At 38.1% G+C, this 25916-nt stretch overlaps 3 protein-coding genes across 5 annotated transcripts; all 3 read right to left on the bottom strand.

Moving 5' to 3' along the window:
* Positions 1-1067: 1067 nt before the first annotated feature.
* xpo6 (exportin 6) lies at positions 1068-16514 on the bottom strand. The gene is made up of 24 exons (XM_056401946.1): positions 15714-16514; positions 14724-14814; positions 14053-14165; positions 12766-12963; positions 11645-11804; positions 11279-11356; positions 10574-11105; positions 9879-10005; positions 9664-9773; positions 9421-9529; positions 9177-9269; positions 8104-8173; positions 7812-7971; positions 7405-7497; positions 6776-6920; positions 5738-5887; positions 5279-5468; positions 5011-5166; positions 4222-4336; positions 3881-4052; positions 3411-3572; positions 3057-3155; positions 2405-2635; positions 1068-1707 (listed from the first exon to the last, which is right to left on the bottom strand). Exons 1-24 carry the CDS (start codon positions 15714-15716, stop codon positions 1606-1608), a joined length of 3459 nt encoding a protein of 1152 aa, XP_056257921.1. The 5' UTR covers positions 15717-16514; the 3' UTR covers positions 1068-1605.
* A 725-nt stretch (positions 16515-17239) lies between these two features.
* antkmt (adenine nucleotide translocase lysine methyltransferase) lies at positions 17240-20033 on the bottom strand. Of its 2 annotated transcripts, none has more exons than XM_056401646.1 (6): positions 19953-20033; positions 19331-19494; positions 19104-19208; positions 18879-19019; positions 18301-18351; positions 17240-18154 (listed from the first exon to the last, which is right to left on the bottom strand). In XM_056401646.1, the coding sequence occupies exons 2-6, from the start codon at positions 19490-19492 to the stop codon at positions 17927-17929; spliced, it is 687 nt and encodes a 228-aa protein (XP_056257621.1). In that variant the 5' UTR covers positions 19493-19494; positions 19953-20033; the 3' UTR covers positions 17240-17926. The 2 variants fall into 2 exon arrangements, with proteins under 2 accessions (XP_056257621.1, XP_056257620.1); XM_056401645.1 differs by lacking the exon at positions 19953-20033 and adding an exon at positions 19614-19757.
* A 229-nt stretch (positions 20034-20262) lies between these two features.
* hirip3 (HIRA interacting protein 3) lies at positions 20263-25482 on the bottom strand. Of its 2 annotated transcripts, none has more exons than XM_056401642.1 (8): positions 25331-25482; positions 24152-24272; positions 23897-24038; positions 22997-23392; positions 22728-22885; positions 22065-22212; positions 21703-21801; positions 20263-20668 (listed from the first exon to the last, which is right to left on the bottom strand). In XM_056401642.1, exons 1-8 carry the CDS (start codon positions 25402-25404, stop codon positions 20487-20489), a joined length of 1320 nt encoding a protein of 439 aa, XP_056257617.1. In that variant the 5' UTR covers positions 25405-25482; the 3' UTR covers positions 20263-20486. The 2 variants fall into 2 exon arrangements, with proteins under 2 accessions (XP_056257617.1, XP_056257618.1); XM_056401643.1 differs by lacking the exon at positions 20263-20668 and adding an exon at positions 20696-21426.
* Positions 25483-25916: the final 434 nt, after the last annotated feature.

Genomic DNA, 25916 nt, shown 5'->3' with positions numbered 1-25916 from the left:
AAAAGGCTCAAAGTTTCCTAACGTGTAGTCCCTTTAGAGTATCTGTTTTTTTTTTGTTTTTTTAAGCCCTAAAACTCCACACCAAGTTTGTAATGCAGATTAGGGTTATTGTCTCAGACTTGACATCCACACAAAACATTATACAACTGTTCAGAAGGGTCTCCCGTTATGAATACATGTGTCTTGACGTATACAAATTGGTGGATTTCCTTTTAAATAAAACCACATGAATATGACAGTCTTGGTGATTTCAGGACATTTAAGATTGTTTTCACTCAGCCTCGAATGGATGTCTAACATCTTACAATGAAAATGTATTTTTACATTAAAGATAGAACTGGTGTAAATTTAGCATCAGGATTAGCCTTTGAGCCAGAGAATACGCTAATGAAATCAAGAGTCCAAAGGTAAGGTTCATGAGTTCTGTTCCCCTGTAGATTTTACTGAGTCACACAAACTTCCAGTCCGTCTGTTTTCTAATAACCAGGAATTGTAACGCTAACATCATAACTGGAACAAAATGTGCTTTCAATATTTAAAACAGCAGCTGAGAAAAGGTTTGGAAATGCGTAAACATCTTAATATCTAAAGTCCTGGATAGATAGGCAGCACCACAACACTAACACTAAAGCTAGAGGTTAGTGAAGTTGCTTCATTACTCTGCTGTAACTTCTGTGTGTCGTGTCCTCACACGACATTGGTGCATGTGATGTGTCACATGCTACAAATCAAAACCTCTGTCTGTTGATGGTTCAAATCTTTAGCCATTTTCAAAATCAAAATCTGCACAGCCTTATCCATTAGCTTTGTGAAGATCCAAACAGACTATTGATACTCTATTGATTGTGCTCTACAAAATGAAAGTTTGAAAAAAACTATTCAGCAGTTTCAGTAGATGAATTTACACTCAAAGGGATTTGAAAAAGATGCCATTGGGCAGTCTAAAGCAAAAGAGTAAAAACATACCAAAAGGTTTCAAATTTCTTGACGCAACCATTATTTTCACAAACAATATTGTAACACTGCAAAAGCACATAGACCAATAAAATCATGAATTAACCAATACCTGAGATTTACTAAAAAAGCACTTTATTTAATCAAGCAGGTTTTCTCTTTTTCAGAATGGAATGATATGAAAGTTGAGAGTCCGTCTCCTTTGGAGATGAAAAAAATTGAAGGCAAAATGAATAAAAGCAGACATTTTAAAAACTCAAAATGAGTTGAAAGTGCTCAGTCCCAGCCTAGCTTTGTTGCAGAGGCGTGGGAAAGAAGGCCTGGCTCAGACTGCTCCAGGTCTGGGCGAAAGCCAACTGCAGACCAGGTTTACATTTCTTGCCACATTTTCATTGGCAATACATAAGGAGGGCACTGCTTTTTAAAAAAAATAATAATGCGCCAACCTTCTACAGTAGAAATCAAAGAAAAACATCAGCAGCATCCTCAACCTCCAATTACTCAACCATACAAATGTGTGTTGTCCCTTCCCATCACTTTGAACAGGTGGAGCGAAGCTGAGTTGGAGAGGGAGTGTTGGGCAAAGTGGTCAGCACAGGCAATCCTTGAAGATCATAGTTGATGTGTGGAGTGGTTCAAGCAGTCATTGTGCTATAGCTTGATAGTGCCAGTGGGTAGGCTACTATTACACAGTCTGTAGTAGCGAAGGTCATTAACCAGCCGCTGCACACTTTGAGTGAACGAAGGCAGGTCCTTGAAAAAGAAGAGAAAAAGTTAACAATGATATTAATTTATAGAGGAAATATTAGCAGATAGTGTTTAGGATGCAGATGAGGCATAAACAACTTTCAACCAAACAGACACTGATGCTAAAAGGTGATACTGAAACAGTTATAGATGTTTCCATAATAAAAGCTACACAGGAGTAGTTACAATCAGTATGTTACCATCAACTAATGGTTTACAGATTGAAACCCTGCAAACCGACACTGGAGTTTGTGAGGTCTAATGAGGCAAGTGAAAACCCCTGTGTGTGGACCATGAGCTTTAGATTACTGCTCACTTATTGTGCTGCAAAAGTTTAACAAAATGCAAGGGAAATGAGCAACAGCTCATTTGGTAATTCACTTTGTCTGGACTGGTAGTAACTAGTGAATACAGGGAGGAGACTGCAACAACATGCTTTGATTGATATAGGGTATCTGTAATTTCTGCCACCACTTGAACAGAGTGGAAGTGAATGGAATATAATTGCTCAACAATCTTGCAGAATTGAACAATAAATATTGGACAAGTTGGATAAAAAAACACCACACTATCAGCATGGCCACTACAGGTTAAGCTTAGTTATTAGGACCAGTGTGTAGGATTTAGTGGCATCTAGTGGTGAGATTGCAGACTGCAACCAACTGAGTACCCCTTAGAGAATGTCACAAAATTTAATTCTTACTTGTTCAAGCTTGAAGTTGCGTGCAAGAACAGCTCGTTGACTGGTGTCAACACCCTGGCAACCATTGAGGAACTCTGGCATGAAGGCCGAGTAGAAGGCATCAAAGTCGACAGAGGCCATGTTGTAAATAGCAAGGGTGATTTCCTCCTGAAGAAGGTCGTGGCTTTTGTGGAGAAGGACCTGCAGCAGCACGTTGATGAAGTGGAAGAGCATCGAGGTCCGGAAAAGCTTCTGAAGCACAATAAAAAATGCAGAATTACAGCCTTGCAGTTGTATGCCTCCACCAACCAATCAAGTTGCAGGAAATATGGTCATAATTGGGATATAAAATGTCATATCTTCATCATTTTATCCTATAAGACATTTATGTCAAATTGGGTCAAAATTAGCATAAAAGAAAACAACTAAAGAAAAAAAGACAACTCATTTTACAGTTAATGTTTTTATAACTAATAGAGGTAAATGTAAAACTTTATAAAAAGCAGAATTATAAAAGAGCAAAAAACTGCAGCTGTGGTTACAGTCATTGCCTGCCCATGTGACAAGTTGACAGGTTTGAACTGCTTTTGTTGTTGGAAGTGAGTCAACAAAACTGCACCATCATACACTACACATGTAAATACAAACATACTTATATAAAAGCTCAACTTACTCTGTGATACAACTTGTGCTTGCTGTTGAGTGACTCCAAATAGGAGAGATTCTGCTTGAAGATGTGGATGTCAGGCTGCAGGAAGGACTGTCCAAAAGCCTGGAAAATACATTTCAGCAGAAGTCAGGAAATGAAATGTAACTAGATTTAACAATAACTTTATCCATTAACTGTGTGACGAAAAGCTAATTTCAACAATTGAGATAACTGCTTATTTTGGAAACACATTGCAGTTGGATTTTATGTTCTATATGTTCCCTCAGCACCGTCAAATCAAACAAAGAGCACAGTCGAGAGGTATCAGTCCATCCAAAAGGTATATGATGATAATTGTAGCCATGTGCAAACACCCACCTGCATGGCAGCTGTGAACTGGGCTTCATTTTCCATGGTATCTTCAGCAGCTCCTCTTTGGACACTTGTTAAGACTGAAGTTTTAAAGAAGTACCTCCAGTTTTGGTGAAGTATTTGGTATAGCAACTCAAACATCTCTGCCTTGACATCTGGGGAAGACCGCTATCAAAGACAAGCATATATACCATCATAAATTATATCATTAAATACCTGACACTTTTTATTTTCGGAATATTCAAATGAACAAATTTGTGTCATGTTTCTACTGACCAACTATTAATTTGTTTATTTTTCTGAAACACTGTCAGGTAAATATCCTTATTTAAGTGTATTTACTTATTTGTAAGATTTCCTACATGATAAGTGATGCCACATGCAAAATTTAGGTGCTAGCAGGCTAACCAATCCAGATGCAAACCAAAAAAAAACAAACAAACAAAAAAAAACTGGACAAGTGACCACCAACTGACCTCTGCCACCACCGGGTAAACCTGCTCCATGCACAGAGAGAGGATGCTGGGTAGGAAGGGCTTGAAAGCTTGACCAGGCTCTTGCACCACCACCTGAAGGATTTTCAGGAACTTCTGTACCACTCTACACCCTGCACTGCCTTCTTGCAAAATACTGGCTGCCAGCTGTTCCCTGGAGCACATATAAGTGACATTACATGAATTAGCGTTAAGAGCGATAGCAACAATCACTGTATGCCCCATGCATTTAAATCTTAAGACAAGAAGTAATACTACAGTGACTACAACTAATAAAAGTAGCTATTGTTTATAAGAATTGTGGAGAACACTTTTTTTTTTACCTGGTGAACATGCTAAGGAAAGTGTGGATGATCTGTCCTGTGAAGGCAACACCCATCTGGACCCGCAATGCCTGAAACAGTGTCAAGAAGAAGGCCAGCATCTCATCCGTCACATCTAGGAAAGAGAGGTGACAATTAACAAAGCTGGCCAGTCAGATGACCTTTTGTGTTGTAGTCTGTTGAGGTCTTCAGAATTTATTTTCCATTAATTGTTATCAATTATTATTACATGTATTTTGTTACAATAACTATGGAATATTTCTATACAGACAGAGTATAGGAGAAAAATTTTTTTTTCCAAAGTAAGGTTTCACAGGGATGTGCATTGCTGCTTGCTGTACAGGTGAAAAAACAAGTCTATACGAAAGGAAATAGACCAACAGTTTATAGGAAATAAAGAGACAAACAGTAAGTGAAACAGGTTAGCACAAGATGTTTGCACATTACTGCAAATAGATACTGGTTCCTCAACTTTGTAATTTTGTCCACTGGTATTTGGCTACATCTATAAATGCAAGATGCTAAAGTAGAGACTACAGTTAAGTGTTCAAATTGTTTAGTTGTGTGGATCTGGTCTGTTGCTACATGCACTGTTATCATCATATGCATACATCGGTAGGAGGCAGAGAGACATCTCTACGTGTTTGCTCAATACAGTACATACTGTTTGCCTCAGTCCCCCGTGACAGGATAAGTGTGCACAAAAACGCAAATGAATAGATCTTCACCTTGATCAGATTTTTAGTTAACCCTGTAGATGGACAGACCAACTGTGGATGAGACACTGACCTGGCTGCTGAATGAACACTGGGAAAAGGCTCAGGGACACTTGGACAGACTCCTGGAGACTCTGGTAACAGATCTGACGTGATTTGGTGGATTCCCCAGAGATGCTATCCACAATGTCTCTGAGCACAGGCAGGGTCTGTTGTATCACTGCTTTCACTGGAGTAGAAAAAAGATGGTCAGGAAAGACAAATAATGACAGGATGTCAAAATAAGCAGACCAAGACTAACATAACAGAAAGCAAATTAAAAAAGAAAAAGAAATACTGACTGTCATCTAGAGCTGGTTGCCGTGGAGTAATGTTCACTGTCCCTCTTAAAATGCGATATTCTCGTGTGAGGGCTGTCAATAGGCTGGCATGGTTACTGGAGCGTGTTTGCCACTGCTGCTCATTCTCTGGTAAATTTGGCCATGGGAGCAGTAGCATGTTGGATAAAGCCCTACACACCAACACGTGAGCCTGTATGAATAGACACACGCACACACAAACACACACAGTATTTAATTCAGGTATTGACATTTCAGGAACTTCAATCTCTGAGGATCTTTTTAAAAATTCCTATTTTTAATTGTTGTGCTTGTGTAGTGTTTTATTTAAAATATCAAAAAAGAGAAATTTCCAAATAATCAATGCTATTAAACTAGTGTGCAGGTAAATCTACTTTGCTACTATTTTATTAAATAACCGAATCATTGAATATATGCAAAATAAAAGCAACAAACATTTACCTCTTGGGTAAGTCTGCGAGTCCGATTCTCTGTCGTAATGAGGTTGAAGATGTTCTGAACAGCTGGTAAAGTGACCAAGAACACAGGTCGTACTGTAGATGTGATGGAAACCATCAGATGGCACGCTGAGAGCATCAACTTTTCAGGTACCTACAAATGAAGACAAAATTTAAGAAGCCAGCCTGTGAATTGAATAAGGGCTGGTGTGAAAGTAACCGTGAAAAAGACAATACTATCATTAACACAGAACTATAGCAGCTAATGTATCTGTTATGCACAAATTGTGAATTATACAAATACAAACATCAATTTCTTTGTCATTGAAATTGTGCCATTTTATCATAGTAACACTAATGTGTGGGAAATATTAACTAAAATAGGACCAAATTAATAAATTGGAAAATAAACACAACAAGAATTGTGAACACAGGCTGCAGCTTTTACGCATTGGTTAATATTTTCCATATCTTACTTCCTCCTTAATGAACCACTGCTTCAACATGAAACCAACAACACTTTTTAGATCAAGTATTCATGAACAGCATTTTTTATAATTGACTTTCACTTAATTAAAATTCTTCATTTACCCAAATAAGAGATTCTGTGTTAGGCTTATGCTGATTTGATTGACTATCGACATTGGAGGACACAAACGCTGATCACATGTTAATCAGCGAAAATGACTCAGCTCATTAATTTAAAGTAAACTATTTCCACTCCCTTTTACATCTGCATTGTGCAATCTGAGAAAACATTGTACCTCCACTCTCCTTACACCTGCCACTACTGCTTGATTTTAGCTGGAGTGTGTATGTATTCGCAGGGTCTGTGGGCCTGCCCCTCTTTTTTCCACTTCGCTTTCACTAAGTGCTCAGTCTGTTGTTGCCAGGCCAGCTCACATCTCTAGTTGAAGACTGAAATTCACTTGTGAGAGTGTATACAGTAAATGCCTAAATTATTGATAGTTGACTTGAAATTGCAGAGCAAGCTTTCATGTGTGTAATTAGAGAGTGCAAAAGAAAGAGCGAGAGAAGCTACCTTAGCTGTGATGAGTGGACTACTGGCATCTATTGCTGATGTGATGAGGTTGATGAACTGGCTCTGGTTTTGACTGTGGACTTCACTGTAGAACTGTGCAAGCCAGTGAGAGTAGGCTTGCAAAGCAGCAAGGGCCTGTGCATGTCTGCAACAACCAAAACAGCACACAGTTAAATCACAGTGGGGTGAACACATTGCTTCTTCCTTATAAAGTTTACACAAATTTGCATCACTTGTGAAGTGTTTACTAAATTAATGTGAATATCAATTTTATTTTTAATCAATTTCTGAGAAATAATATTCAGACTGGTCTGCATTTCTATCAAGCCAGTCCCAGAAATAAAATTATTCTGTAACTTCATTATGCAAAATTGCTCCGACATTGATGAACGAGAGGAAACTTCTCCAACACTGCAAACAGCCACAATAGCCTTTCTGTGGCCTTTATTCATGCTGTGAAGTGTCTGAATTCACACAAACATTGCAACTGTTCACACGCACAGTTCCCTCTCTTGCGCTTGTCGTAATACTGTTGTCAATAACAGAACAGAAAAGTCTTGTTAGGTGTAACCAATGAGTCACATGTAAAGGGTTAGGGTTAAATTTTCCTTTTAACGCGTGATACTCACACGTCAACGAGATCTGGCTTGAGCACAGAAGGCACAGCGGTCTCCAGGTCGTAAAGGCTGGTCTGAGAGCCGTAGCAAGTCACTTCAACCAACCTTGAAAAGAGAAGGAAAGGGTTTATTATATTTTGCTCTTTCAATGAAGCAAAATGAACAGTCAACAGAAAACACCTACATTACTCATTCATCAAACACCACAACTCCCTATTAGTATTAATAATAATCAATACTAAAGTATCATATAAACAGTATTAAATCATTTAGACAGAAGCCAATGTCTGACTTGAGATTCAGTTATAATCACTAAAAATGTGCAACAATACTGCAAGTACATTCTCTAACACAAATATAGCTTCATGATGTAGGTACAATAAATGTTTCATGCTTTAGATGAATAGCAGAGCACTGACCTCTCCACCACTGCGAGGGCGTCACTGAACCGTGCAGCAAAAATTTCTCCAATGAAATGCTCAGCCAAGCGTCCGACAGCTTGAAGGAGGGAGCTGAGGTCCCTGAGAGAACAGTGAAGTCGACGGCAGTCATTCTCCGCAGTGATATTGAGCCTCCGACCTGAATGATGACAAGCCATTCAAACACTTTAATCTATGGAATTAGCACCATTCAATGTGACTGTACCTAAAACAAAAGACAGGAGGTGAAGCTGATAAAAACATTCTAAAAATCAAGGCAAAAGTTACTTACTTGTGCCAGTGGTGACAATAAACTGCTGCAAACCCAAGTATACGTCCAAATTTTCTTGAAGGACTGGAAACTTGAGAAAGAGAGGAAGAATAAGCAGGCTGCCACTGCCACAGACTGGGTATGTCACCATACGTCTCTTAACACACAATAATAAAACCCATAGCCACGTGAAAATAACTGTCTCTTTTTTTTTTTTTTTTTTAAACTTGTTATTGTATCATCATCACTGAAAACAGCAGAGATAAATGCATAACACGCACAATACAGAGTTGAAAGAGAAAAAAAGAATAGCGATAGAAGTGATAGAAGAACACAGTGTTATTACCACAGAACCCAAAAGCAAGTTCACAAGTGATCAAGAAGACATAATCTGTTTGGAGGAACTGGTTCCAAACAGGAACTAATTCACATAATGATATTTTACAGAATTCAGTTTCTGTTTTATGAACCTCCATACAAAATGATAAAGCATTCTCCAGATATAGCAATTTATTAAACAGCTCAACTTCACTCCGGATATGTGTTCTGTTTTAGTCTGCAAGAAAATTGCCTCTCTCATGTGCAATTTCATCTAAATCAAGAGTCTTGTAAAGACAAAAGTGAAACTGATAATTCTACATTTCACACGAGAGAAGTCATGTTCAAATATCTTGTCAGACCTGTAAAACTGATCAACGTTTGGGTTCATCATCCTACTTCTACCTCAGTGGTTTTTAGTTTAAGACATCTCATTGTGTGTTTGTAATCAGTTTAACATGATGGACTCTGTTTCAATAATGAGTTAAGATAGAATGAAGCAACAAGTATTGCTGCTGTGGTTGCAGTTTAATATAACATTGTAGAATTACTTGTGGTAAAACTGTTGACCATGGCTATGTTTGAGCTGATGATGCACAACCTTAACACAAGTGGTGCAGTATAACATTGAGTTGTCAGTATTGCTCCTTTAATATTTTGGAAAGCCATCATGTGCAAAAAATATTTGTATTGAGGCTGTAAACATTTCATTTCATAGATGCCAAAAAACCTTATGTCCACTATATGTCAAGGTGACACCGACAACGATCTCTTACCAAAGTAGAAAACGCATGGGATGGGAGCAGCTCCATCACCTTGGCAACCACCTCCAGACTCTGACGCAGGTACTTCTGCCACTCGGTCTGTTGCTATAGTTACCAAATAAAGGGGTTAGCATACTAGTAATATAGTAAACTTTTATTTTGGATTTGTTGTGGCTACAAGAGATGTACTGAACATATCAAGTGAAAAGGTGCAAATGACAGACCGTGAAATAAACTGTGTGTAAAATGTTCTTACATCATCATCCAGAGTCTCATCATCCAGCTCTTCTAACTGGGCCTGGTTGTATCTGAACTGTATGCGATTCAGAACTTCCCTTAACAGAAGAACTAAGGCATCTTTGTACCTGTCCAAATGAATATATAACGATTTTAAATAGATGCAATAAAAAATAAATGATAACAAATTAGACATTTTATACACCTGATTGTCTATATTGTAAAATATTTGACATCAATTAATTTTTTCTCAGCCACTTACCTATTCAGGACACTGTCTCTGTCTGCTAGTCTGCTTTTGATTTTGGTTGTTAGAAAATCCAAAAACACACTCCAGATATCCAAACAGGCAAAGTAGCCTTCATGGGTAGGCTGAAAAATCAATGAGAAGTAAGTTTTCAGGAAATCTGTAGAAGTCCAGACCCTGTGGTGTACTGCATAAAAAAGTGTCATTAAAATGATCAAAATTATAATAACCTGGTTAAAGGTGTATTTGAAAAGCAGGGCAAGAAACTCTACAATTGGAAACTGAGGACTGGACTCAATCCGCCTCAAGTGAACACTGACAAACAGGCGCAGAAAATCTGTGAACTTTTCCAAGTAACTGCAAGATGAAACAGGAAACATTATTAAACACAGAACATACTCAAAGTTACAGTTAAAATTTACTTCATATAGTCTACGCTGGTCAATAATTATATAATTTCTTGAACCAAGGCCGGGTGATCTAATTTCCCAAACTGCAGGACCACTCATGAAAATATCCAGTTTGCTAGATAAAAGGTTTAGGATGTCATAGATGAGGTGAGGTGATTAAATGAAGCTCAGTGATTTGTGTCCGGGACTGCCAACAGACACACACGTACAGTTTGTATATAAAGGGACTAAAGAGACATACATAGGCAGACAGAATAGGTCAGAATGAGCCATGTGGCAGAGCTGAAGTACATGGCTGTATGGAACCAGTCTAGTGAACAGCAGTGATGAAAACAAAGACTCTTTTTCAGAGATGGACTACTAAGATATACCACAGTGCGACTTCTGACAGCATATTAGGCTCAACTATAACAAAGGTAAATCTGATCAGTTGGAGACTACATGCTAAAATTGTCAAAATACATTCTCTAGTCTGTAAACACAGCATGCACAAACACCATTGGACTGTGCCATACCTCTCATCAAGTTCCTGTAGGCGACTCTTGACTGTATGAGCATTATTCTCTCGTGTCAGCCTCTGCAGAAGAAAGAAGGTCTGCTGGAACATGCGCAGCAGGTACTCCTCAAAATCCATTGGAACACAGTTCTTTGACACCAGTTCATTGACACAGGTCATAGCAAGTACACCAAGTCGGGCACGATCCACCTTGTTGCCCTCACTTTGCTGTCCATTTCGCCCTCCTCCATTCGATGTTGGTGGCATTGTCCCAGGGTTAAGCTGCCCATTAGAAGAGGAGGAGTTGGAGGAGATGAAGGATCCTGTCTTGGCCTTTGTATGAAGATCACAACCAAAACGTGCAAAATGGAAAATGGATGCCAGCAGTGTGGGTGTGATGCTTGTGGACAGAGGGATCCAGCTGAACAGGTGGGCCAGGCACTCCAAAACGAGACAACAGAGCTGCTGACTCTCACTGTCCAATGTTGCCATGGGCTGGCAAAGCAGCTTTGAATACTGGCTGCCCTGAAACAAACTGCCCAGCAATTCCACTGATAGATTGAAAAGACACAAAATGGTCTGGTTAAAACACAACAAACCATTTGATAAAATTAATGCTTTAGTCAATGTCAGTATTAACCAGAAGCAACAGCTGTTCCAAGATTATAACCACAGTACTATCAAGTATTTGCAGTTTTAACTAACTAAAGGATGATTCACTCACCACTTTCCCCTGAGGTGGGTGAGGGCGGAGGGGTGGAAGCTATGACACTGTGCTTGTCCCAATAGGTCTCCAGGATACCTGTAAAATAAGAAGTGACACCCAATTACCCACATGTACTAAAGGGTTTCCACTTATACATTTTTTCTGACTGGCAGCCTGACCCATGGAGACTGAGTTTTGCAAGTCAGATTTAAACCTAATTAGCTGGTTGAACAATCGGTGGCTTTAGCTGTAGATGCGCCTCAGTCTGAAAACTGAATTGTATTTCAGACTGTCTTTGACATCCCTTGCAATGTGTGGCATGTAACACTGACGTTTTATCGCTGTATTGCGTATATTGCACAAAGTATTAAAAGTTGTTCTCACCCGTTAACAGTCCAAGCACGGTTGGTACCTGCTCCAGCAGAAGTTTACGCAGCTCATCTTTCCTGGCGACACTCAGGTCTTCTCGAGGACATGCAAGTTCCTCTGATGTGGTTTTCAACATCACCAACCCCAACTGAGCCAGAGCTGGAGACTGGATCAGCTGCAGTTCACAACAGATTGACAGTTGATAAAGATTAATGAAGTTTGTTCTCTACCTACAGGTCAAACAGTTTCCAAACTGTTTTACGCCAGGATGCAATAAATAGTAAATAATAGAGTATTTAAATATAGCATCCTCTGTTAGCCTTTACTATTTGGTGTGGTTGACAGTTCAGGGCTTCATGTTTTATATTGGAGGTGGGAAATCTTGTCTAAAACAAAGACGGCCTCTGCTAACATACAGTATTTTACAATTAATATACTTATGAAATGAAACATTAACCTTCACACTGCAAAAGCCATTCACATAATGAGAGTGCCCATTTAGGCTTAAATTTACTAACTAAATGGCCGAAACATTTCCTGAGGGAAATCTTGTAGTTTGTTTCCTCCACTACTTTTATGCTCATAATCTGGTGCTGTACAGTAACTGGGGAGATGTTTTTTAAATTAAAACTGTGGAAACCTCGAAAAACATAATCACAACACAAATTTGGGAACATTCATATTCCATTCTTGATTTAATTTTATCACCTCCAATATTGTTGACTCTTGACTTTTCTGATTGATTGCCATTTAATTTCAAAATGAAAGGAAACTGTTTCAGTCGCTCTTTGATGATTCAATATTGTCAAACACCAAAGCTCTTTTTCTGTGCTCTGGAGCAATAATCCAAACTATCTGCAATAATACAATATGTTAAATTAATAGAAAAAGTAAGTCTGAAATGCTGCATAAATAAATTTGACACATGCAACAGGTTAAGGGAGAGAGGTGCTTTTTAGTGCAATTTCACATCATCAAAAAGCACATGTTCACTGTAAGAGAAGCTATGTTTTTCTTGGTCTTAGTCTCAACTTCTGTTAAGCATTTAAGAACACATCAACCAGCACTGAGTTACTGATGAGGATTAAACTTGCACAAAACATTTTTATAGTATAAACAACATCATCAGAGCTTACCTGAAGGGTGTTTGTAAAGAAATCATGGTAGAACATTGGCCAGTCCTGGCGACCAATGTCCACGATGACTTTGCAGAGTTTGTTACGGATGAAATAGGGCACAGATTTGTGCTGAGCAAGTAAGAGTTTGGGAAGACAGCTGCGAATCTCCATCTTGTCTTGTGAAGCAATGCCAATCCACATCTTGTTCACCAGGTTCTGAAAGTAAAAAGTAACAATCAGCTGTCAAAACTGTGTCTCAAGAAGCGACAGATGTATACAGACAAATATTTTGTAATAATTCTCAATAATTGTGTGCGTGTTCAGTAATATCTTTGTTGATCAAGAAAGATTTTTTTAAATGATATAGTGTCCACTGAAAAACATTAACTAACACACCTTCAACTACAAACTCAATGCTGCAAATAAAACACCTAAATCTAAGCATACACATCTTAAGCCCCTTTCACATTGGACAAAAAACCCACCGACACCCTATAACATCTGCCTTTTGTCCTCAGTGGGAAATTATATAATCAGAATTGATTCTGTAGTTTTCACGGGTATTTATTGGCTCCAGTGACAATCAGAGATGGAAACATAAAACCTGGGTGGACATGCTAATTTTCCTCTTTTCCATCACACAGATATGATGTTGCTTTAACTGCGTGAAGTTGCTATGACTACCCCTTCTGTAGTGTATGAGTCTCAGGCTCTACCAGCTTATTCAAGAACACCGATGAAACATGATGAGCGCACTACCTACGGGCAGTTATATTATAACTGTATGAAAAACATTTCACACCAACAACCTTGTTCAGTCTGTGGTGAGTTTGAGGAGACTGCATTAAAAGATATAAAAAAGTAACTGCTGTAACATTGTAAAGCCTCCATGCTGCTTTCTACTGTTTTAGAGCACATTTGTGTCGTTGAACATGAAAGAAAAAACAAAAAAACAGAGAGGCAAAGTCGTCTACTGGCAGTGGATATATACATACTAATTTTGGTGCAAAAGGGGTATAACATATGTAAAAGACAGTGAAAGTATGTCACTAGGGTCACAGGATGTGCAGTCTTTTATCCCATAAAATATGTATTACACTGTCAGCTAACTTGTTTTGTAGAATTAAAGAAATGAGGAAACAGACAAACAGAATGAAACAAATTCTTTACCATGTAATATATTCAGTACCTATTTAGCAATATATTTCTCTGGGTACTGTCTTATTTTCGAAGCATAAAAAGGTAAAGAAGGCCTTGGACACTACTGTAAACTGAAAATGTGTATTTCCCACCTACAGCACTTACTTCAAATACTGTGAGGCTGTACATCATTACGTACTCATTCCGAGTATTGGAAAGGAAGAACAAACAGTGCCGCCACGCTCCAGTCTGCTGTGCGAAGTTATTTAGCAGCTCTTCTGCAGAAAAAAGGAAGTAGGTATGATCACTGACAGAAGTACATGACAATGTAGGCTTCACTTGCAGACAGACCGAAAGTAATGCGTCACAACACAGGAAGTGTATAAAAAATTGACACCTTTAATAGAAATCAATTGATTTTAGGTCACAAAACACTCCAAAGTGACAAACTCTAACCCTGCATTACAGTATGTTACAGAGACTTTGGGATACAGTATCTCATGGGAAAAACCTTTACTATTTCAAAAATATATATTCAAAGATGTGAAGACATGCTTTTACAAATAACAAAATGAGATGCACAAATTGATCTATTTCACTTTGAATAAAACTTGCCTCAGTTAATAGGATAGTAAACTGCCCTTTACGAAAAAGACTGTCAAATTAGTTTTTTCAGACTTAAATTCAATTTTCTTCTTCCCTCTTCATTGTTCTAGATACAAGTCCTATGTTGTATCTATGCAAACCACATTGGTGGAAGCACAAACCTGAAAATACTTATGGATCATGTTCTTACTTCTAAGGGGCAGAGGTAGGTTTTACAAGGCCAAACTTACCTATTTCTCTCTTTCGCTCATTGGTCGTGCAGCTGTGGAAGAACTCCGTCATAAGACTCTCCAGTGCACGCAGCGATGACTCCTCTGAAGCCTAGAGGATAATAAAAGGTAAAGTTAAATACAAAATGCACATCTAGACCATCTATTAAACAATATGTACAACCAAATCACTGTTCTTTTCTCATAACCATGAAAAAAAATATATACACAATATATCAACATGTGGTCCTGTAGACTGATTTCAAGAGAAGATCTTTCACAAGTTAGTGCTTACAGGTGTATGCAGCATTTTGCTCAGGTGAATCACTTACTGGGCTGGATATGTATCTTCACGTGTGCATGCCTGTACAGAGCTTTAGTTTATCATTGCACATATATCATTACTGACCCTTTTTTCAGATTATATCATGGAAATATAGTTCACAACTGCAGTCCGACTAGCTGAGATGGTTCAGCATTGATGATTGCATGAAAATTTTAGTCTTAGCCATACACAATTTAAATCAAGCTGTAATTAAAACAAGTCGGTTGTGCTGTACCACGCTTTGACAGGTGGCGGAAGTTGGGCCCTGCCTGGCAAAAAAGAGATAGCAAATAGAGACTTTAAAGAGCAGCTCCTGTGGCAGGCGGGTCTAAATTCCTCAAATAAGCCACAACTTGCCGAGGCTTAACACTACTCAAAGCAAATATTCGGTTTTGCAAGATGGGCGTCTTGTTCCGCGAAATGGCTTAACAAGCTGTCACATCCCGTGAAATACCTGGCCTCCCACAAACCGTTATGTGGCTTAACAGACATACAGGACCATAGTGCATATTTGCATACGCTATTAGCTATATGTTAAGAAATTTGAAAGCATTATTATCATAACGTTAGGTCTTCCTGTTCAAATATACGAATCAAAAGCTCTTGCACCACATTAGCCATTAGCAAATCCGACAGGACAACAATGTGAATAACTAGGTAAAAAATACGCGTCAAATTATACTTACCATGTTTAATTGGCTCAGATGCTTTCTTCAGTTTTCTTAGTCTCGTGTTAATTACAGTAAAGAGCCAACATTAGCTACCTGACTAGCCAGTTCTGTAGCTAACGTTAGCTAAGGTGTTGCTGGCTAACGTAACCGCAGAGGGGGCTCGTCATGGTCTACTCGTCTGCTTTGGTCGATAATACACACACAACTAGCTAGCAAAGGTCGGAGTCGTTGACTCTGCTTGCAAAAACGACGTTAAACACTGAGTTAAATTTACCACCCTATAATAAAACGCTTTTCGCTTACCAAGTACATAGTCTTAACATTGAATCAGCTATCTCGAATCGGTAGATTAGCTGCATTGTCGTATAATTCCATTTACCGGTAAGTTAAATATAGAAATCTTGTTTTGTGGAACATCTAACACTGGCTCCGACACCGGAGAAATGTGCAACGTTAATTAGCTTTCTATATCAAGCGTTTCGAGGCTAAGTTACCCAGTTGCTAACGTTGCAGCGGATGGCTAACTCGTTAGCTTTTCTAGAAGGATGAAGGTGTAATTTTCGTTAGCTTGCTGTCAAACGTAGACATGCTTCCAGGGCTGTTGGTCACGACAACTTGCCTCTACCGTTTAAAATTTTAAAACGAGTGAATGTGCACACCCAAGTTATATAACTGACAAATTTGTGAGAACACTAAATATATAATACTATGCGCGCCTGTTCCTGTTATTCCCCTTTTCGATGCTTTGGGCGGCTCAAGATTATAGCTAGCTTGTTGGTAACAAGGTTCGCTTCGCAACTTCCTCTTTTGCTGCAGAAATGAACCAACCCAATCAGCTCGTGTCAAGTCAGTCACAATAAGAAAAGCACGAGCTCCCGTTACACTTTCAAATTACAGCACTTTTTAAACATATTAAAGAAAGTTTATGTCTATCACTGTCTGTGTGCAAATAGCTTTTTAAAAAGTAGTGAGTAATAAGTTATAAATGAAAGAAAATCAGCTTACTCAAAAAGTAAATGACCAATCATATAATACTGTCTTTGTGTTAGAATAAAACTAGCCCACACAGGGCCACAAACAAATACAGAAATATGGCTGGCTTACAATAAATAGAATATTAAGTATACAATAATACTTAACATAAATGGAAAAAGACAAGACAAAGGCAAAAGAATAAATAGGGGACAGCATGGAAACATATATTCCTTCTTAGTGAATAAGTATGACGCCTGTGTTGATCTCCTTTGAAGCATGCATACAGTACTCTATCCCAAAAGTGATGTTTTATCTGCAGAACCTTGTGTGGACATTACATAACTGGACAAAGTCTGCACCTCTAGGGATAATTATTCTTTCCACTCCACACTGTGCCTTTCCTCGTGTATAACATTGAGTTTAATGCTGTGTACAGAGCTCATTCAGTTCAACTTCAAAGCTATCCTGGATCATGTACTGAATGCAGCATTTTGTTTGAATAATTACCTGGCCCACCTCAGAATGTCAGAAACTAAGGTGACAAATTAAGTGTACAGCACATGGGGGAAGAGAAACAGGAATTTATAGTCCATAAATAGAGCATTTACCTTTACAGCAAAGTGAAGACTGAACATTCAAGAGAAACAAAAAAAAAGGCTACAGTCAAAAACAAACTGCTACTGGATAATTATTTATAACCCAGGCAAAGACCACCCTTTCTACACAATGGACCCCATGGGGTTTATAGAAAATGTTACAATCCGTTTGTGAGATTGGAACTGCGCGTCTGCTTAACACAGAAGAAACAACTGCTGATGACACAACATTTAAAAGCTTGCTCCCCCCCAGACAGATCATTCACAAAAACTACTCTTCATGTATCTGGAGGCAAAGCTGTGGTTTTACTTTGATGCCAACACAAACTGTTGCTCAGGAATTTCTAGTTCAAAAGTGGTTCAGACATTGCTGCTAACAAATATAAGATTCAAAGCTGTAGCAGAGAGAGCATTTGTGCAAAAAGAAAAGAAGAAGTTGTCAGAAACGTCCTGTTGCGGAAGTAATCAAAAAGTATTTAGTCTTTAATTATGTAGACAGTCAAGTTAAGTAAAATGTCCTTAACTTTGTCCTTATCCAGTGAAGGATACTGATGTGATGAGCAGCTTATGAATTCATGATATATAATAATTATATGTTACCATTCTAGGAGGACAAAAAACCATGGAAAGGAAAAAGACCATGTAGCTTCAAGTGGATCATTTCTCCTTGGTTAGTTCATTGTCAGGGTCGCTATCCATGACTGTGAGCTTGTCATTTTTCCTGGTGGTGGTCTGTCTTTGTGCTTGCATGCTGTATGCCCAGGCTCTGTCCACACCCTGGCCCTCAATCCTGCAGGGTTTCCAGTCAGGGAAGGGAAAACGTCCAGCCACAACTAAGGCATCAACAGGGAGCTCAGCCTGCAACTTCTCCTGCAATAATGAAAGCTAGGAACACAAATATTTCTTTAAGTCATTTTCAGTGAGCTAACATCCAGTTTTTCTTTATTACTGCATTTTTGCTTGGCTGTGTGCTACATTGAGACAATCTACAATTTCATGGTTTCTAGATATCTGTTCATTATGTTACTCACCACACTAGGAGCCAGAAACACTGTGACATTCTTGCATTCTGTCAAGTCAACCTGTGATGAGATAAAATGCAGGATGCACTGTTCAATTTATTAACAATTCACCTTTAAATATCATAAATACAATGAATGATCACATTTAAAAAACTATGCAGCTTTCTTGAAATCTGTGGTCACTACAGAATTTATTCCCTGACCATGTTAAATTAATGGTAACAAAAACTCCTGCAGAAAGGAGGGCAAATAAGCTGTGATATCTTAAGGTATGATGAGCTGGCATACACCACCAGGATAAAGTAAACCACAAAAGGCTACCAAAGAGTTACGAGTATTATTCATAAAGGTATTTGGGCAAGTCATGTCAATCTTTAGAAAATAAGAAACTATTTTGCCAGCAATTTAGATATTCAGTGTCATTCTTGTTTTCTTTTTCTTCTGGAAGTGAGAACATTTCCTCTTAATCTATTTTGTTGTGGAAACAATATATTGTTGCCAAAACCAATTACAATACTGTTAAATGTTGTTATTTAATGCTGACTGGAGTGTTACTAATGCTGAAATACAAGTGACAAATGTCAGACCTTCCAGAGATCTTCCCGTCGGTATGACACTTTTCCATTATGGCCTGCTCTCCATGCATGATAGTGGGAAAGGCGAACAAGCCAAGGGTTGAGCTCATAACCAACAGCAGGAGCGAAACCCTGTCGATGGGCTTCCAAGACCTTACAGGTTAAAAATTACCATTGTCAAAACTCATTTTTCATCAGTGCAAGACATGAGATCCCAAATATCTTGCTTGTACTTACAATACGGCCATCACCAGATCCCAAATCCACAAGACCTCCCTTTCGACCTCTCAACAATGTCATGACATTATTTACTTGAGCTTTGCTGGCTGGAATATAGGGTACCTGGAAGAAATTTTAAAGAGCCTCTGATTAAAAAGAAAAATGTTTGGATGTTTCTCAAACCTTTTTGGAACAAGCAGTTACATCAATAATTATTCAAATTGTTATGGAGATGTGGACCATACCTGTAGCCTTAAAGGGACTTTTCGGAAGCCCGGCTGAAGGATTCCCACCCACATAGCATACACAGCAAGTCCAGTACCAACAGCTATCTGAGCAACACCCCATCCTCCAAGGGGCTTCGTCTTCAGCTCGGCAAAGACCTCATCTGGTGTATCATTGTCCATTCCTGCATGAAATTAGTAATGTAAGGTCTAAGTAAATGTAATGTTAGAGAAAATACCAACATTTGGTTATGTAAACCAAAGAGTAGGGATAGTAGTAGGAAATAATAGGACTTTTCAATACCTACTATCTACGATCTCTCTCTTTCCACACAGTTTAGATAATCCCTGGCCACTTTATTAGGTACGCTTAAACAGATTTATCCAATCCCACACGACAGATCTTCCACAAAGTCTACATTTAGGAAGATTGTAATGAGCAGTTCTGGTTGACACTGTCAGAGAGGTCTCAAATCAACTGTAGTGATTTGGTTAGAGCTACTTCTATTTAGCCTCGAGTCCTTAGTGTAATGTAAAAATATGTAAAAATACATATTTTTTTTGCCTAATACAGTTGTGTCGTAACCAAAAACGTAATAACGATTCTTGTATTATAGCAATTAAAAATAAATATCTCATTGACCTGCAGTAGTGCGGCGGACACATTACCCCATCGGACCAGTCCGTTTGCCAAATATTCCGTCTATCCGAGAGCTTACTTACGATTAGTTCCCGGAAATGTGAAGCTGACGAGATGTGTCCATGGGATGAAAGGGGATCACTTTTTATTTTTACTACTCGCCTCCTGCCCCTTTTATAGGCAGATTTTTATTACCATGCTCTCCCTCTGTCACCCCCCCCCCGACACGTCAGAAAAAGCAAAAGCAAATCAACAGTCTTCATGTACATGTCCCCTTGTAAAAATAAAATATTTGTTCCATTTGAACAAAATACTTTTATTTGATATAAAAAATAAATGTACATCATCACTCTATTATTATTATTATTCTGCAAAAAATGGTCATTCATTCAAGCCCCATCTATATTATCAATTGTTATTATTTTTGCCAAAAGTAGACATTAAAACAGTAACAAAATTATTTGTAAAGACCAAAACCCAGTCTGTACAGTGAGAAAGTAATGTCCAATGTCCAGACTTGAAGAGGAACTGTCCCTGTCAGTCACTTTCTGCATCATCACTGATGACCCCCCGCAGGTTGGCCCAGTCTGTTGCTCTTCTGCGTCCTCTGTGTGTATCATTTTCCTCTTCACTCTCTGAGCCAGAGTTCAGAGTGCGCAGATATGTAGAGGATGGAGGGTCATGTTTCGCCTGCCACGCTCCTCTGCGTTTAGGACGACCTGAGAAAGGTATCCACATTAGCAGGTATCATTAATCAATATTTTCATATTTTGCATGTGCACCAAAATGATAAACAGTACTAGCGATTTAAAAATTATAGACACTTGATCAACAGCATTACTATAAGTGCAGTGTACACTTCTTCAACCAACCTGGTCATCAACCACACATACAGATACTATTACGTTAAAATATGTGGTGCATGCAGCATCTGTGACACATGTAAGTTTCCCATTGAAGAAAATGTCTAAAAACATTCAAAAAATTTACTAAACTCATCAGCAGAATGTAAAGAAATTAGTTTTGACGTTAAGTCAAAGATGTCCATGTATTGCGTTGCAGAGATGTTTACTGAGGTTAGCATGCTAGGCAGCTAGTCCAGTTCCATCTTGTAATACCACTTTGTACCTTAAGAGATGATAATGACTCGCTGTAGCATCCAATCTGGCCTCAGCCCAACATGAGAGGATGAAGAAGTAATAACTGCAAGTAGGCTATAAACCTGGCTGTGTTGCAGACATCCCTCCTCTCTTTCATCAAGCTCAGCATGAGGGTGAGGGTTGAAACTCAGTTGTGAGTGGCCAATAAGCCCAGCCACAGATCATGAAGATAGCATGCTTTCATGCACAACCAGAATGACTGTCCACAGGGATTTTTCCTGGTATGCCCAACGGCCAGTCTGACGATGGCGCAGGAGAAGGGGATGGGAGAGGAGGGACCAAAGAGTGTATTTCCTTGTTTCTTACAAAAGAAACTTCTAGTTGAGTATAGAGTATGAATTAGACAGTTGGCCCATTCCTACACACAGCGTCTTTAACGGAAAAGCCATCTCTACAGTGTTAATTATGTTTACATACACTTACGTCAAATTAAGTTTTTGCTCTGCTTTTCTAGAATCTATATTGAGTAATGCGTGAAATCAACTTGCCGTTCTTGTTCAAGCTGAGTGCAATATGTACAATAAACAACAAACAGCAATTAAATTTTCACAATAGTAATAGTTGGTAGCAACCATGAAGAGACAAATTATTACCTTGTGTGGAAATGATGTTGCTGACATCAAGGCCAGCTAGTTCCTGAGCCTGTTCTCTTTTTATTCTGACTTTTTTGCATTTCTTAATAGTTGGCTGACCTGTGTGAAAACACATACACAAGTTATTTTTAGAGTTAATCAAATTGTGTCAGTTGTACAGAAAATGAAAACTGTTTTACAGTTTACACATGAGAAATGTCACATGGCAGTTTTACAAACGTACAGTCAAGTAAAGGTTTTCATTTTGGGCTCGTTTATCATTACAAATCAAAACCATCTCACTGTATAGTATTTCAGCAAATCAATGAGCAGTTATGGCCAGATCGTGTGGTCTGTTAAAAGGTAAATGTATTCCCACTGACCACGGACACCAAGATCTTGAAGCGTCTTATTCAGAACAGCCACCACGGAGTGAACAGAGTGACAGCCATCAAGGAGCTTCTTGTAATTTTGCCTCGCACCACAGACAGCAATGTAGCGTTTGAGCCTCACAATTGCTTTGTCGTCATTCTGCAGTGGTCAGACAGGTTGTGAAGAAAAGATTTACGTAAGAGACATTTACAACATTTGGTTTTAGCTTTCTGCCACTCATCTTACAGGAATTTAGATGCACCTTTATTCAATATGAAGATTCAGGGCAAAAGTGTTGGACACTTACAGACACTAGATATTTAAGTTTTTCCTTAATTATTCATAAAAAATTGTAAATTAAACCATTCAGTTTAGCTTTTTCAAATATGATACATACATTATACATTATGGAGTATAACCAAAGCACAGTGGCGCATAAATGTTTTAATTATATATTTTTTGCATCTATCTTTATTTAAAATTGAATGAATTTAACTTCACCACAGTAAAAATGATAAAAATTCAAACAAATGCAACCATCAATTAATATACATCACAGATCATTTCATAATACTGTTGAAAAAAAAAAAAACATTTGATGATGAGAACTTAGTAAAAACTTTACAAAGCTTGACTCTTCTGATTCTGATTTATAACATCACGCATGGACTCACCTTTTGACCTCTGGTGCTCTTTTCTTTTTTCATGGTTTTCTTTTTTTTAATATCTTGATTATCTTCTGTCCCACTAGCCTTGTCATCCTCCAGAGATGGGAGTGATGATGAATCTGAGTCTGTGTCGTTATTTTTCTTCTCTACTGAAACTTTTTCTTCTGCGTAACATGAACAGAAAGTAACATCAAGTCATATAAAAAAAATTGTAACACTATAAAAGAATCAACATTTACATATGGGACATGCAGGTATAAATTTTGCATAGTCACCTTTTTCACTGTCATCTGAGGACTCATCACCGTTGATTTTTTCACTCCTTACTGACTTGTTGTCTGTGTCAGTTTCGTTCTCTCCATCACTCTGTGCCGCTTTCCTTTCTGGACTTGTACAGCTGCTTTCTTTCTCTCCATTCTTTGTAGCGTTCAATTTCTTTTTCACCATACCTTTTGGACTGTCACCAGATTTACTCTTATTCCCTTTTTTTTCTGACTCATTAATTTCCTCATCTGTAGAGTCTTCACTGTCCATCTGCTGTTTACGGTTCCCATTTGTCTTGTGCTGCGATCTTTTCACCTCTCGCTCTGCATCCTCAGATCCAGATTTAATTTGGTCTTCCTCATCACTCTCCTCACTTCCTGATTTGTTGCCCTCTTTATCCTCCGATTCTGTCATTGACCAAACAAGAAAAGACAAAACATTTTATGGTTTACAAAGAAGCAACAAACCTCACTGGGAATAATGCAAACAAGGTAGGAGTAATATAGGTACTAGTCAGTGAGGGAGAAATAAACCATATCAATGTACTCAACTAGGTTAATATAAACCATATAAAGCACCTTCAAATGCTACTTGCAAAAGGACTGCATTGTAAAAGGACAAGATTAAAACCATGTGTGTACACAGTGGCATATCTGTATATCAGTGTCTGTATCTCTGGGCCTTTGATGAAAGCAAGCATACAATAAAGAACAATTAGTTGTGATCAGCTTGCTGCTTTATGTTGAAAAGTATAAAGTGACCCCACATACTATTATTGCCAAATGCATGTCCTAGTGTTAGTAATGCTCCAGGATATTTCACACCAGATAAAGGCAAAGTAAAACATTGTATAGATCATTAAAATTACAGGCATCTAAAAGCATTTCAGGAAAATAACAATTAAAACAAACCTGATGATGAACTTGACAGACAGCGGGATTTCTTTGCCCTTGGATCTTCTCTCTCATTTATCACCTCATCATTTTCCTCTTCTCTCTTCCTTTTGTTTTGCGGCTTCTTGGTCTCTAGCTCTTCTCCGTTTTCGTCATCGTCCTTGCAGGAAAAAGATGTATAATGACAGTTATACCTATAGCACTAAACATGATCCCAGTCCTAAAATCACAAACACTTAAAGGAATATATGTGAGCTGTATGGGAAGAATTACCTGCATTTTCATCAGTTCCTCTTTAACCGCCTGTTTCATGTAATTTCCTGCCTCTGGACTTAATGATTCACGGCCCACCCGTGCCAAATAGCGTTTTTTTAGAATTCCTAAGGTCAGTGTGCTGGAATAAGACATTAGAAAAATTATATCAAGGTGTACGAGGGAAGAGGTAATTTACAGAAACAGTCATACTTAATTTATGCCTTTGCGATTTTGAATACAGAATAAGAAATACATGCGAAACATTTAACAGGCCCACATCATACTGAATGACTGAAACATGAACAGATGAAGACTGAGATCTTTAAGACTGAGTGACTACTCAATGCAAAAGTTATAGGTAACACACAAAGAGGGATTTTGTTTTTTCATTTCTATCTATAGGAAAATATTTATATAATGTACAGTGGCTAACAATCTGGGAATGTGGTGTCAGACTTTTGGACCTCACTGGAGTTTTAAGTGCAATGTTTAATATATAGACAAATATATGGAGGTATTATTTAGTGTATTATTCTTCATAATAGTCAACTAAAAATAACTTTACTACCTCCAAAAACGAGAGGAACTAATTTTAGTTGAATTCCAACAACTGAAGCTGAGGCTTGCACATTACTAGATACACTGTCAATTGTTTTAGTTTAACTTGCTAATGGTTTTCACCCACTGTATTTTTTAACCCACTGAAAGATACCACTTCTGCCCAGCAGGTGTCGTTTACAACTATTAGCTTCTAAACTACTGATGTGGTAAATGCCATTTGGCAGCTGTCACTGGCACTAATACCTTACAATTTTTTTAACAAAGCTTTCCTGACTACCTAAAGTTAATGTTAAGCCTCTCACGGCCCGTGTAGCCAAAGTCGTGTGGGATGACAAACCATAACACTGTTAAACTGCCTCATGTGTGAATGTGGTCTAGTAGTAGTAAATGGCACATCAACGTTACAGTAACTGAAGTGTTTGTGTTCAACAGGCAACATGCAACAGTCTGAGTAGTGAAATAACCACTGAATGTGTTGAAAGTGATATATGCTAGTGGGTCTTACGGTAAACTGCTTTAGTCCTACATGTCGACAGGTTACCGACAGTTCACTTCTAACACACACACGCGTCTGTGTTTTTACTCTCGGTACAAACAGCAATTAATTAAACGAATTAATGAATGCTTCAACTGTACCTTAAGTCTGGCTCATCGCGGAGTTCACCACGCACAAACCTGCGGATTTTCGCTGTCTCTTTCTCTGACACCATCGTTTCTCACTGTGCTAGTTTTATTTATCTGTTTTTGGCGGCATTGGCGTGACAGCCGGACGTAGCTGGAAGTGACGTCAGACCAGCGCGACGCCCTTTCACAGTACAAACAAAATCTAAAAACTTGGAGAACTTCTATTTTTTGTAGAAATTAAATTGAATTTCTCGCTTATCTCTTTTAACAATATTAATTTTACTGCAAAAAAATATGTTTGAACAGATTTGGGTAGTAACCTTCGACAATATGAACCCAAAAAGGTAAAAATGTATTTAGACCCTAAGACTGAATTATAAATGTAATGATTTTAATGGGAAAAAGCTCTACCCATAAATGTTGGTTTTCCTTAAATATCACTTATATTTACTTCTTTTCCTTCATAGTTTTACATATTTATCTAAAATAAAAACCATGAAATAAATCAATTTAATATTTTTGAAAAATACTATTGTATATTTGAAAATATTCCGAATTTAATATGCCTTTATTTTATTGCATTTACTTGTTTTTCTCT

The sequence above is a fragment of the Seriola aureovittata genome, chromosome 17 (assembly GCF_021018895.1).
Source record: "Seriola aureovittata isolate HTS-2021-v1 ecotype China chromosome 17, ASM2101889v1, whole genome shotgun sequence".
Classification (NCBI taxonomy): domain Eukaryota; kingdom Metazoa; phylum Chordata; class Actinopteri; order Carangiformes; family Carangidae; genus Seriola; species Seriola aureovittata.
Note: the sequence above shows the minus strand (reverse complement) of the source record. Positions and strands in the feature narration are given on the sequence as shown.

Coding starts and splice junctions, on each gene's coding strand:
- hirip3 (XM_056401642.1), bottom strand. CDS start 25,404: ATGGTGTCAGAGAAAGAGACAGCGAAAATCCGCAGGTTTGTGCGTGGT. Junction 24,039..24,151: donor AGGAACTGATGAAAATGCAG/GTAATTCTTCCC, acceptor TTTTCCTGCAAG/GACGATGACGAAAACGGAGA. Junction 22,213..22,727: donor AGAGCACCAGAGGTCAAAAG/GTGAGTCCATGC, acceptor TGACCACTGCAG/AATGACGACAAAGCAATTGT.
- antkmt (XM_056401646.1), bottom strand. CDS start 19,492: ATGGACAATGATACACCAGATGAGGTCTTTGCCGAGCTGAAGACGAAG. Junction 19,020..19,103: donor GATCTGGTGATGGCCGTATT/GTAAGTACAAGC, acceptor TTAACCTGTAAG/GTCTTGGAAGCCCATCGACA. Junction 18,155..18,300: donor TGTTTCTGGCTCCTAGTGTG/GTGAGTAACATA, acceptor TTGTGTTCCTAG/CTTTCATTATTGCAGGAGAA.
- xpo6 (XM_056401946.1), bottom strand. Junction 7,498..7,811: donor GCCCTCGCAGTGGTGGAGAG/GTCAGTGCTCTG, acceptor TCTCTTTTCAAG/GTTGGTTGAAGTGACTTGCT. Junction 5,888..6,775: donor GTCCACTCATCACAGCTAAG/GTAGCTTCTCTC, acceptor CTTCATTTGTAG/GTACCTGAAAAGTTGATGCT.